General features: G+C 41.0%; 1 protein-coding gene across 6 annotated transcripts in view; it reads right to left on the bottom strand.

Moving 5' to 3' along the window:
• PKHD1 (PKHD1 ciliary IPT domain containing fibrocystin/polyductin) overlaps positions 1 to 13011 on the bottom strand; it is a 484536-nt gene that overhangs the window by 392535 nt on the left and 78990 nt on the right. For all 6 annotated transcript variants that reach the window (XM_518534.6, XM_016955664.3, XM_009451446.4 and 3 more), the window contains one exon: positions 8827 to 8977. In XM_518534.6, coding sequence (XP_518534.5) covers positions 8827 to 8977 — 151 coding nt within the window. The remainder of the gene's footprint in view (positions 1 to 8826; positions 8978 to 13011) is intronic.

Below are 13011 nucleotides of genomic sequence, written 5' to 3' on the forward strand. Positions count from 1 at the left end.
AACCAGAAGTCTTTCCATTTATGTTTAATAGCAATGCAATAAAATCTAAGTAGGTAATCAGTGTAAGTGGGACTTCATGAGCTTCCAAATGCCAGAAGCTACGGGCCTTTACTTTGGTTTCATCTCTCCAGAGAAGTATCATGTAGTCCTCTTCCTGTGAGGAGTCAAATTTGGTTTGTCAGGATTCTGGAGTTCAGCAGAAGAAAGAATTTAGTGGGGAATGGATGGGCTGACTTCTCTTTAAAGAGAAAGCAGACCTTTAATTCATCCTCCAGATTTCAGCTGCATTTCCCATCCCTACTCTCCCCCATGCCTAATCAAGAACCTCATTAATTCCTCACTTTAATTTGCCCAGAAATTATGCATCTGCTTCCTGGAATGTGGGGTAGAAATAGATTTCTGACTTGGTCAGTGAGGAACAGTATCCTGGGGATAGAGCTACTTTATATAGACATTAAACCACCCCCTCATTTTAGCATCCTGCCTCATGCTCATTTTCTGGTACCTAAATTTCTCTAAATCCAAAGTTTTCTGGAGTACTATGGGGCAAGTTGTCTTCTTTTTATCTAAATTTCCCTTTTCAGGCAATTAATTTTGACTTTCCTTCACTCTGTTAAGTCATTTGCCATTCTCCCATTTATGTTTCATCTTCATATAATGAGGTTTGTGTTACAAATGGCTTTTCATTTTATCAAAGAAGGAGATTATGCCTCTGTTTCTTGATCTTTCATTATACCTACTTGAAACAGGAGGCTCCTGTTTCTGTCTGGTTAAGGATCTATTCTTAACAACTATATTAAGCTTCACAGCGACATTATCAACAATGTTTACTTTGTTGTTGCTGTTTTCCAAGTTCTTTATTCATCCCTTTCTTGAATCCCATATCATCCTTTTTCTTGGATTCATTTACAGTTCACCAGAGTGCATTACTTTTTAGAGAGTGCACAAAGGAGAGAAACTTCCTAAATATTGTATAGCTTATATTTCTTTATTTAGTTCTTATTCCAAATAGTATTTTACTGGGTATAGAATTCTAAGTTCAAAATCATTTCCCAGAAAACTTTAGTAGCATTATTTCAGACTTTCTTTTCCTCTGACAAGGCAGATTAGATGTTCAAAGAAACCTCTTCAACTCACCACAGCTGAAGTTTCTGGGTAAGATATCTGGATAAGCAAAATAAAAGTAGAGGAATCTTTTTTTTTTGGAGGCAGAAATGAAGAGAAGCTTCTTTCTTCTTCCTTTCTTCCTTTCTCCGAGTCTGTCATGGAAGTCCAGGCTTCTCTTTGATTAACATCAGCCCTAACATCCACAATGGACTGAATCAATCTCCTGTCCCCAAATATTCCCTCTTTGTTTTATAAGCCATTCTTAACACTTCCTCTTGAGAGCCACAGATCCAAGCATATACACAGGGACAGAGAAAAAGAAAGGGAAAGAGAGATGGAAGGGAAATGTCTACCTAGCAGTTCTTATTAATTTCCCTGATGTCTGTCCCCTCCTACTTGTGGAATTTCTCCCAGAGCTCCACTGAAAAGTGTAGCTATATTCTAATTTCCTCTAAACTTGCTTTGGGTTGCGTTTATTCTACTGTGGGTTCTCTACCCATCTAACCCAAATTGCTATTTGTGCTTCAGAAATCCCTCAAAACCTCTTATTGTCTTGGGGCACCCTGTTGTGTTTTCCAGCACTCTTTAGGATTTTCTTCTTCGTTTTCTAATACCTTTTCTCTTGTTTCACTGAATCACAGTGTGTGATACCTAGTAGGTATAATCAATGTCTTTTGAAGGAAAAGAAAATGTTACATGTGCTAAACTAAAATGATAACCATGTTGTATTTTTATAAATCCTTTTATGCATTCAATAATTTTAATTGAAACCTATAAAAACTTTATTGTACTATGCTATGTACTAGACCTAGTTCTAAGTCTTGGGAAAATAGCAGCGACAAAAGAAAGCCCCTCTTTTCAAGGAGCCCATGTTATAGTGTGCTACTATATTTTTTAAACATACAAGTTGAAAAACAATATAAATAACACAATAACATCTTTGTGTACAAATGGGTCCATGTACATGTATGTGTACATGTGTCTTTCCTTTCAGATGAAACTTTCAGGAGCTAATATTGAAGAAGTGGCATATGGGAAGACTTTTTAAACTTTCTGTATTTGTATTTCTGCATGTATTTCTATTTGTTAGTATAGTTGGTTCAGGCTCTTGGGACATACCAGGGAACAGAGTGGGCAAATCTTTCTGCCTTCTTGGAGATCATACTCTAGCAAGAAAAGTCAGACACCAAACAACAAACATAATAAATTAGTATCTTAAGTAGTATGTTAGCAGGTGATAAGAACTCTGTTAAAGCATGATATACGGGGTCAGTGGCAAAGGGTTGCCATTTTCAATAGGGTGGCAAGACTTCATAGAAGAAGTAACATTTCAGCAAAAAGTTCAAGTAGGAGATTGTACTTGAAAAAGAAGGGGGGAAAGAATTCTAAGCAGAGGAAACAGCAAATGCAAAGGCTTCGGTGTAGGAGCATGCCTGGTGTGTTGCAGGAATAGCAAGAAGCCAATATGCCCAGAACAGAGCAGGTGAAGGTGAGAGAAGTGAGAGATGAAGCCAGAGAGGGCGTTGGGGTGGGAGGTGAGGGGTGCAGGGAATGGCCCTTGAGGTCAGTATAAGGACTGGATTCTTACACAGTTACTGTGAGAGACTCTGGGAGCCCCTCTTTGAGGAGAAGAGGGAAATTAGCTGACATATTTTGAAAGGATCATTATGGCTCTATTATTAAATAGAATAGACCAAACAGAGGCAGGGGTAGAAGCAGAGAGGAGGGCTGAGAGGCCTTGCAATAAACAGTAAGAGATGATGCCGATGATGACAGTAGCAGTAGAATTGCTGCAAGGTGGTCAAATGAAAGAGCCAACAGAATTTCCTAATGAATCTGATGTGGGTTTTGGAAGGTCAAGGAGGCCTCCATGTCCTGAGCACCAAAAGGACAGAGCTGCCACCAACTCAGTTCAGGACTATGGGAGAGGAAGTAGTGGAGATCAGTTGTTCAATTTAGAACCTGCTAAACTCGAGGTGTCGTTTTGATATCGAAGTGACAATAGCAGTAGACAGTGAGGTACAGGAATCTAACATTCAGAAGAGGTCGGGCATGGTGGCTCAGGTCTATAATCCCAGCGCTTTGGTAGGCCAAGGTGGGAGGATTGCTTGAGGCCAGGAATTCAAGATCAACCTGTGGAACATAGCAAGACCCTCGCCTCCACAAAAAAATTTAAAATTATTTGGGTGTGGTGACACACACCTGTGGTCCCAGTTACTGCAGAGGATGAGGCAGGGGAATTATTTGAGCCCAGGAGTTCGAGGCTGCAGTGAGCCATGATCATGCCATTGCACTAGAGCCTAGGTGACAAGAGCAAGATCCTGTCTCAAAAAAAATAAGTAAATACAATAAAAAACAAAGTTCAGGAGAGAATTCTGGATCAGAGATTCCAACCTGGAAGTCATGAGCACAGATATATAGCAATGAAATTTTTAAAAAGGTCTTTTTGAAAAGCCAGCACACAATTTTTCTTACCTACCACAGTCTCCCACAAATTTGAACACTTTGTCCAACACAAGTTATCAAGTATTGACTATTGAGTGTGTTGCCTCTCCATTCCCTCTGCCATTTCCCTGCCCCAGTTATCTCTCACCTAGCTGAGATGCTTCTACCTCTCGTCAGTTTACCAATCAGTTCATCCATACCTCACTGCCAGATTAATGTGACTATAGCTCACCTTTGATCAAGCACTGACTCCTTGGGGATTACTTGTCACCTGCTGAATCAAAGGACCAAATGCTTAACTCTAGATCACAATCCAATCCTAGCCCACCTTTCCAAACCTACAACTCACCATTCCCCTTCACACACACCATGCTCCTTGCTATTCCTGTGGGTTCTAGCCTTGCTGCCTTGTGCATGCTGGTTCCCCCACCAGAAATGCCTTTCCTCTGCATGCTGAATACCTAAACCCTGTCCTTCATAGCATAGCACAAATGCCACTGGCGTTAATAGAGCTTAGTTGGCTGCCCCACCTGAAGATGACCTTTCCCAACTCGGAGCCCCTACTCTGTGAGAGGGGAAGAGCATGGCATACACAACACTTCCCAGAGTGAAGGCAGCAGGACAGATGCCAGCCCCAAGAGAAATTCTGGGAATAAAGAGTTCCACAGGCAAAGTTTAGGTAACAGTCCACACCACAGCACTCCCTAGAAATCCACATTATGTATTCATGTATTGAAGGATCGCAAAAGTCCTTTGGTAGGAAAACCTACGTAACTTTTTTTTTTAATTTGTTTTGGTTTAAACTTTTATTGCCAACCTATGAAAAACATATTAACCAGTTATCTTGTGATAAGAGGACAATTTGCCATTTTTCTTAGAATCTAGTAGGCAGTCCTGCGGCCCTAAAGCATGTGGGAGTGGCTTTTTGCTCACTTGGCTGTACCCCTCAATGGGAGGAAGCAATGGAAAGAAACGTTTAGCTTACAAACACATCAGGACCTCAAATTAAGTTGTTGAGCCACTTGATATTCTTTAACAAAGTAAGTACTGATCTTATCAATCTTCCCACACTGCCTCACACCCTCCCATCTAGGTCACTAAAAAATTATATATATATATATATATATATATATATATATATATATATATATATATATATTTTAGACGGAGTTTTGCTCTTGTCACCCAGGCTGGAGTGCAATGGTGCAATCTTAGCTTACTGCAACCTCCACCTCCTGGGTTCAAGCAATTCTCCTGCCTCAGCCTCCCAAGTTGCTGGGATTACAGGCACCACCACGCTGGGCTGATTTTTTGGTTTGTTTTTTGTTGTTGTTGTTGTTTGTTTGTTTGTTTGTTTTGAGATGGAGTCTTGCTCTGTCACCCAGGCTGGAGCACATTCGCAAAATCCTGGCTTGCTGCAACATCCGCCTCCAGGGTTCAAGCAATTCCCCTGTCTCAGCCTCCCAAGTAGCTGGGACTACAGGTACCCGCCACCATGCTCGGCTCATTTTTGTATTTTTAGTAGAGATGGGGTTTCACCATGTTGGCCAGGCTGGTCTCGAACTCCTGACCTCAGGTGATCCACCCACCTTGGCCTCCCAAAGTGCTGGGATTACAGGCATGAGCCACCACACCCGGCTGAAAAATATATTTTTTTAATTTTTTATTTCCGTAGGTTTTGGGGGAACAGATGGCATTTGGTTACATGAGTAAGTTCTTTAGTGGTGATTTGTGAGATTTTGGTGCATCCATCACCGGAGCAGTATACACTGAACCCAATTCGTAGTATTTTATCCCTCACCCACCTCCCACCCTTTCCCCTGGGTCCCCAAAGTCCATTGTATCATTCTTATGCCTTTGCATCTTCATAGCTTAGCTCCCACTTATGAGTAAGAACATACGATATTTGGTTTACCATTCCTGAGTTACTTCACTTAGAATAATCGTCTCCAGTTCCATCCAGGTTGCTACAAATGCCATTAATTTGTTCCTTTTTATAGCTGAGTAGTATTCCATTATATATACATACCGTAATTTCTTTATTGACTCGTTTCCTGATGGGCATTTGGGCTGGTTTCATGTTTTTACAATTGCGAATTGTGCTGCTATAAACATGCATGTGCAAGTATCTTTTTTGTATAATAACTTCTTTTTCTCTGGCTAGATACCCAGTAATGGGATTGCTGGATCAAATGGTAGTCTACTTTTAGTTCTTTAAGGAATCTCCACACTGTTATCCATAGTGATTGTACTAGTTTACATTCCCACCAGCAGTGTAGAAATGTTTCCTTTTCTAGTGTTCCAAGGTTCCCACACAAGGAATTCTTGAATTTGGAACAGGGACCTGGATTGTAGTCCTGATTAAGCACTTGTTGGTGCTGGTCTTCCCCACGCCCAGATAACCATGCATCATAATACTGGTGGCATGTTTTTCCCAGGCCAAGGTAGGGAAATTGTACATCCCAACATGGGTAGGGTAACCATGTATCACATATGTATGACAAGTTGTTCTGTTCCCAAGCTCAGGTAGGGTAATCACACACCCCAACAAGGGTGACATACTATCCCAGCATAATCATTCATTGTGAACCTTGCACTCTCAAAAGCATCCTGGTTTGGGTGATAAATTACATAGTCACTTAGTTATAAGCCCTCCACCTATAGACTTCATTATATCCAGTTCCTAAATCAAACCAAACCACCCTAACGAGAGTAGAATCTAGAATTAACAATTTTCCCATTATACAGAATGTTGTTTTTCTGGACTCCAGGCCACTGTGTGCCAGCCATAGTTATTTCCTAACTTCCACCATATTGATCCAGTCGATGCGACAGGACGTGTGCCTGAGACTCTTGTTCTATTCTTTAGGGTCCCATTGGAGCTAAACGCAGCCGTAAGTTCAGACTGAGTTTGCCATAAATCCCTGCCATTGTTCCCTCGTGTGCTTCTGGCTACTTGATAGGGCCCTGCTCCCAATAGACTGTTCGAAACTATGACATTATCACTAACACTTGAGTGTAACACATCACATCTGAAACCTACAATGATGGTACCCATCTCCTCTTTACCCCCTCAGGACTGGAGTTCCCTACACACTGGCACTAGACACATTCCTAGTTCCTGAAGATTAAATGGCTTACTTCCCCCACAATGACTATAGCCACATGGGTTATGAGGCCAGATAACTACCTGTGTGACCTTTATCAACCACCCCTCATTATGAATCTCAGTTAACTCATCTCTGAAATGAACTGGCTGGTCTGTATGGCATCCAACATTCCACCCAGCTGTGATGAATTGACTCTATGTACCCTTTTTTGAAACTTAACTACTTCCACATAAGGCCTCACTTCCCAAATATCTCTTAAAAGTGGGGTCTCTTTCCATATATTTTTTAAATCTCCTTCAGAACACGGTAGAGAACCTTGAACATGGTTGGAACTCAAATGTATGTCACATAAGGATTTTTAAATGAGTGAGGCATTTAAGCCTAAAAAAAATCAAAATTAGACTTTGAAATGATGGGAAATTAAATAAATCTAAGAAGTGAAATGATCTGGTCAAAGCAGCAAGCACTATAGAAAAATAAATTCATATCATTTTCTAGCACTATGACTAGTGAACTAGCACTGCCAATAATGGCTAACATTGGACATTTACCATGTGTGAGATGCAGCTCTCAGTGGCTCACACCAACCCTATGAAGTGGGAACTATTACTGACCCTACTTTACAGATGAGAAAACTGAAGAACAGAGGGTTTAAAGAACTTGCCTAAAGTCCCCCAAGAAGCAAGTGATGTATTCAAACCCAGGCAGTCTAGCTCCAAAGTCCATGCACTTAAACACTAGGTCAGCCTGCCTCTCCCTCTCTTTCACAAGCATTTGCTCATCTAAGCATCCCAACAACACCAGGTTATTACACACCCAGCAGAAACTGAGGCCCAGAGAGGCTTAAAGATCACCCAGTGTCACACAGCAGTCTCAGCGCACTACAATACACTTTTGAAATGTCACTGACAGCTGACTGCTGAGAAACAGGCGCAGAATAAAGTGGAAGTGCCACTGGGGGTCAGCGGCTCTGGAGGGAATTAAAATTGGCAGTAAATTGAAAGGAAGAGGTGTTTGTGGGGGACACGATGAAGCGAGAAGTGACAGCCCCGGGCTATCACCTGAAGGGAAGGTCAAGGTGAGGGAGAAGCCTGCAGAGGCCACAGAGTGGACGGTTGAGGACCCAGGAGCATGGAAAGGTAGGCACGGAACAGTTTAGGAAGGACAGAAAAAAAATGTTGTTTGCCATCGCATACATTTTCAGCACCAGTACAAAAGTTATAGAAGAACACACATTTTGAAGCCAGGAAGCTGACTTTTGGATTAGGACAGTTTGACTGAAGCAGCATTCACAAGAGAATCTGGTACGGCGAGTGCCACATAATAGGCACTCAATAAATGTTTGTTCCAAATAAAAGAGACAAAAAGAGAAAAATCTGAGAACTGCTTTCATAAAGAGAAAGGCACCTAAGGGAGTAGGTGCTCAATAAATATTATTTTTTATCTTTGTGCCGTGAGAAGCCTGGGGAGCTGTAAAAGATTATCTGATCCATTTCCAAAGAGCCCTGAGCCTCTGATTGCAATTCTCACAAATTCCCGGGGAAGGCTGTGGAATTCCTCTCTGGAGACTTACAAACATGCTTTTAGAAGAGCCACTTGGAGGGAGTGGTTTAGACAATTTCAAAATGGGTGAATTGAGGCAGAGAAGCTAGACCGAATGACCCTGAGGTCCTTTTCGTTTCTGACGTCCACGTAATCCCCTCAGAAGCTGAAGTTTCCACTCTGCTCCCCCACGGCACAGAGATGAACCGAATGGACCTGCAGACATTGCTGTCCCACCAAGCTGAGGACGGCTGAGTGATTTGGAAGCCTTCCAGTAGGATCTGGCTAAATCGTAGGCCATTTATTTTGTGAAGAAATAAACCACAGACAGCCCCTTTCAAACATGCATACAGAAATCAGGACAAAATGCCAAGGAGATTATCTGCTCAGAATTTGCTTTGAAAGAGCCCGGGCAACACTCATTTATTTTTGAGAAAATATATGATTAACCAGAGTTAACTATGAATTCAGATATTGTGCATTAGACCAGCTTCTCAAAGTTTGAGCGCATTTAATATTATATATCGCTGCCATTTGGACTAAATTGTTTTTTTAATGTACACAATATTACAAATTTAATTTGAGCTGTTTGAATCAGTCTGTAAAAAAGATTTGATTATACCTGAGTGTTCTGGCCCCAGCGTTTCCGTATCTCAGTAATCTTGACGGTAATTGGCTGATTGGGCGTCTCACACTCCATCTCTGCCTCAGTTTCCATGGTAATGTTACAGGAGCTATTATAGATGAGAACTTCATCTCTTTCCACTTTAGGGCTGAAACGAGAGGGGAGGTTAAATGGGGTGTCATCAATCTTAATGAAATGCAATTATTTTTACTCTTATTAATCATTGCAAGCCATTAGCTTGTGGCAACTACGGGCCACCATTTGTCAAATTTTGCAAATTTCTGTAATTTTGTTTCCATTCTTTTATTGTTTATTTGTTTTTCCTTTTATCTGCACACCCTGCAATGAAAATGCACATGGTAAATATCTTTCACTGAGGCCTTTCTCTTTTCCGAATCTATTAAAAACATTAGCAAAAGCTACTCCTAGCCCAGCTTAACAAGAAATGCAGGGACAATACTTCCAGTTCCAAAAAGGGTAACAAACGTCGGGGAGAGTTTTTTTTTTTTTTTTTTTTCTTTTCCCCTTCCCTCTTCCTGCTCTTACTCATACTTAGTGTTGGGAGAGTAATTGCCTGAATCCCCCTAGGGCAGATGGAGAAATTGGAAAACCCACACAACTGGCTAACTGGTCCCTAATTCCAACTGTGAAAAAATGAGCTCATTTAGGCTTGCAATTCCCTCTCCCCAGCTGATGGCAATGAGGCTCTGTTGCTAGCAGTGGAACATTAACTTAGTAAATTAATTAAACTTACTTAACAGCCCAGACTAAGGAGATTCGATATATGTGCCAGTTATACTACCAGCCACTCACTTCAAAAGTCCTCTTGCTTTAAGGGGAGAAGCCAGACTGGATTTAAAATAAAAAACAGCAGTGTAGCATTACAGAAAGTCTAAAAATATGCCATCTAGAGAAGGTGAGGACATGGATAGTGAAGGGTGTCGTCCTCAACAGGTGTGATATTTATTCAAGAATCATCCTGGCTGTAGGCATTTTTGCAACTAACTCAAAAATTATCAGTAATAATAATGCATGATGTTTCATATTTGTCAACAATTTCACATGTATGATCTCATTTCAGCCTATAAATTAGGAAGAGGTGTAAAAAGTGTAACCCAAAGAGATCAAGAGATTCTCAGAAAGTCAAACACAGAACTATGGTAGCTCCGAGGTCAAAACCAGATGGTCCTGTTTCCCAGAGCAGTGCTCTCAAGTTTTGAAATGCTGATTGAACATCAGCCAGGAAGATGGCAGATCCCATGGGAAGACCAGGAAGGGTGGAGAGAAGGGCAAAAAGGTCACCACTTGAGAAACTGTACACCATGTCAAACCCTACCATCTTTTTTCAAATCAATGTCAAAATGTTTTATTCCACAATTTGCTAGAAATAATGAGCAGGATAACTAGTACATCTCACCACTTAATCTTCTCTTCTTCATGCTAAATTGTTCTCCACTCTGTATCTACCTAAGACATGACTTCCAAACCCACAGTCCTTTAGACCTAATAATGTAGATTGTCAATATGTTAACATCATGCCACCCATATCTGAAGGCAGATTGTTTGGGCTGACCACTGGGACTCCGGTCCGCCTTTATCTGAGCCTCCTTCTCACAGTACCTGATACTGTGTTCATTTTGAAGGCCACCGTGCTTATACTTAGAGAGTGGTCAATTCAAAGTCTCAGAGCTGCAGCTTTCTGAGGATTTCACCATGGTGTGTTTGTTCAAATGATTTTCTGAGGAGCACTGGCATGTAAAGCTTAGGCTCAGAAGCAGATCAGCTGGATCTGAATCCCGGGGCAGATGGTTACCATCTACATGACATTGAAGACATTACTTCACTAAGCTTTGGTTTCCGCATTTATAAAATGGAGTTGCCAATAATCAAGTACCTATTTTGTGGAGGTGTTGAAGAAACTGAGCAAAATGAAGCATAGAAATAGATTAGCAGGGAACCTGGCACACAATACGAATCCAATAAAGGCAGCTCGCATTATAGCTGTTGGAGGTAGTAGTTTTAGTAGCATTATTGTTAAAAATGTAAATGTGGAAATTTACATTTATTATTGTTACATTTCTCTCACTGGTTTAGACCTATTGCTCAAATTTGTTTTTAATCTGTAGCCTGCTATCTAGCTGTAAATCCATTCGCTGATCCTTCGTCCACAGGGCAGACAAAGTCACAGGATAAGTCCATCCTTTGCTCCTGCAGCATCAGTCGTATTCCAAGATTCAGAAAGGAAAAGCAAAGTAATTTAACTTTTAAATTAAAATGCAATATAATATTTAGATCAATATAGAAATGTGATGGAATCAAATGCAAAATTCACACAGACTTTTAAAACACCTCACTTCAGAGCAACTTGAGGCTTGCATCAGGCCACTTTGGGCTTTGCACCTAGAACCTTTTTTTGTTACTGGGGGTGGAGAAGTGGTTGGAATAGTTTGTGAAGGTCTCCCTCTATGTTTATATCATAAGTCACTTATAAACCTATCAGAAAGGAAATGAAGTTGGTTTCCCACACCATCACATTCTTCGTAAATCGGTTTCCAGATGGCTACTTTCATTTCTGAAGGCTCACAAACTATCTGATGAATAGTTCATTCTAGAATTTTGTCAGGGATAACACCAAGCTTAGTTGTCTAAATTTCCAGAATTCCTCCTCTTTTTTTTAGGTTCATAGAATATCTGCCCATCACCTCTGTTATGTGACCCCTTCTCATGGTTCATTGCCAGCAATAGGTCCTCAATCATAAGAGTGAGTTTTTTGTACCCAGTTTATGAATGATCTGAGACTACAGACTTGAACTCAAGGAAAGTAGTGACCAACTTCCTTCTACATCCTTTCTTGGCCTTGGGCTTCCACTTGCCTCATAAACCTTCTTATGCCCTTTCCTGACTCTTCGCTGGCAGAGGTACAAGTAAAATGGGCTGAGTCACTCTGCCCTCTCTCTGCCTGTTAGAAACACACTGTTTTCACTAAGCATGTTATTCTTGCTCTGAAGAGAATTAAACCCCTTTCTGTTAGCTTGGACTTTTTGTTTACCAGCTTCAGCTCACACTTTTTTCCATATTTGTAACTACCTTGCTAGAAATTTTTTTCATTAAAAAGCCATCACCAAAATTAGCTGAGACACCAGGATATCCAAAATAGGTTAACATTTACAAAATTTCAAAGCTTCTAAATAGCTAGCTACTCTTCCATGGTTTCTTCCACAATAATCCTATGAATTAAGAAGCACAGTTGGCCATATTTAAATATAAATATAAGCATATATATATGCAACATAAGCATATATAGACAGAGAGATCAATATGTGTACAGATACAGATACAGATATAAATGCATACACACTGCACACACACACAGATATTTACTTTGGGGGATATGGTTAAAAATATTGGGTAAAAATGGTGGCAAAGATTGTTCTAGTAGCTAAGACTCCTGACTCCCAAACTATTGTTCTTTAGTTGATCTGATTAGATCCTAAAGTAAGCAAGTAACCTTGGCTGTGCTCCTTAGGATAGGGAAGGAAAACAATTTGCAGGCATTTTCTCTCCCTCACTTCCCCTGAAGTTGCTTCCTGTGGCTCTGAAACCTCACTGAACCCACAAAGCTCAGCCAGGGCTCTCACACTGAAGCTGCCAGCACAGCACTGCACTAAGCACACTGCGTCAGAAGCCTTGAGTTCCAGTCTCAACACTGCCATGGCTTGACTGTGTGACTTTGGGAAATTACTTAATCTTCACTTAGAAGAGAATCCAAACTCTTTACTTTGGCCTTCAATGCCTTACATATCTCTCCGACCTCATCTGGGGCCACTTTTCCTCCTTCTCAGTCTACTCCCACCCTCCTAGCCTCTGAACAGTCATAAAACTCGACAGTTCTTTTGCATTTGCTGCTGCCACTGCCTGACCCTCCATAAAGACACCTGCTTCTCTTCGTAACATAAAAGACTTCTTCAGAGAAGCCTCCTCTGAGTACACTCTCTAAAGTAACCCCCCTTTATTTTTCTATCACTTTATAGCACTTATCACAACACGTGATCATCCTGTTTATTATCTGACTTTCTTCTCTACCCTTAAGGGGCAGGGACTTTCATGACATCCACGATTGAGCCACCAGTACCTGTCACAACACCTAGAACAGAGTAGGGACGTGATCAGTACTGGATAGAT

Source organism: Pan troglodytes, chromosome 5 (assembly GCF_028858775.2).
Source record: "Pan troglodytes isolate AG18354 chromosome 5, NHGRI_mPanTro3-v2.0_pri, whole genome shotgun sequence".
NCBI lineage: Eukaryota > Metazoa > Chordata > Mammalia > Primates > Hominidae > Pan > Pan troglodytes.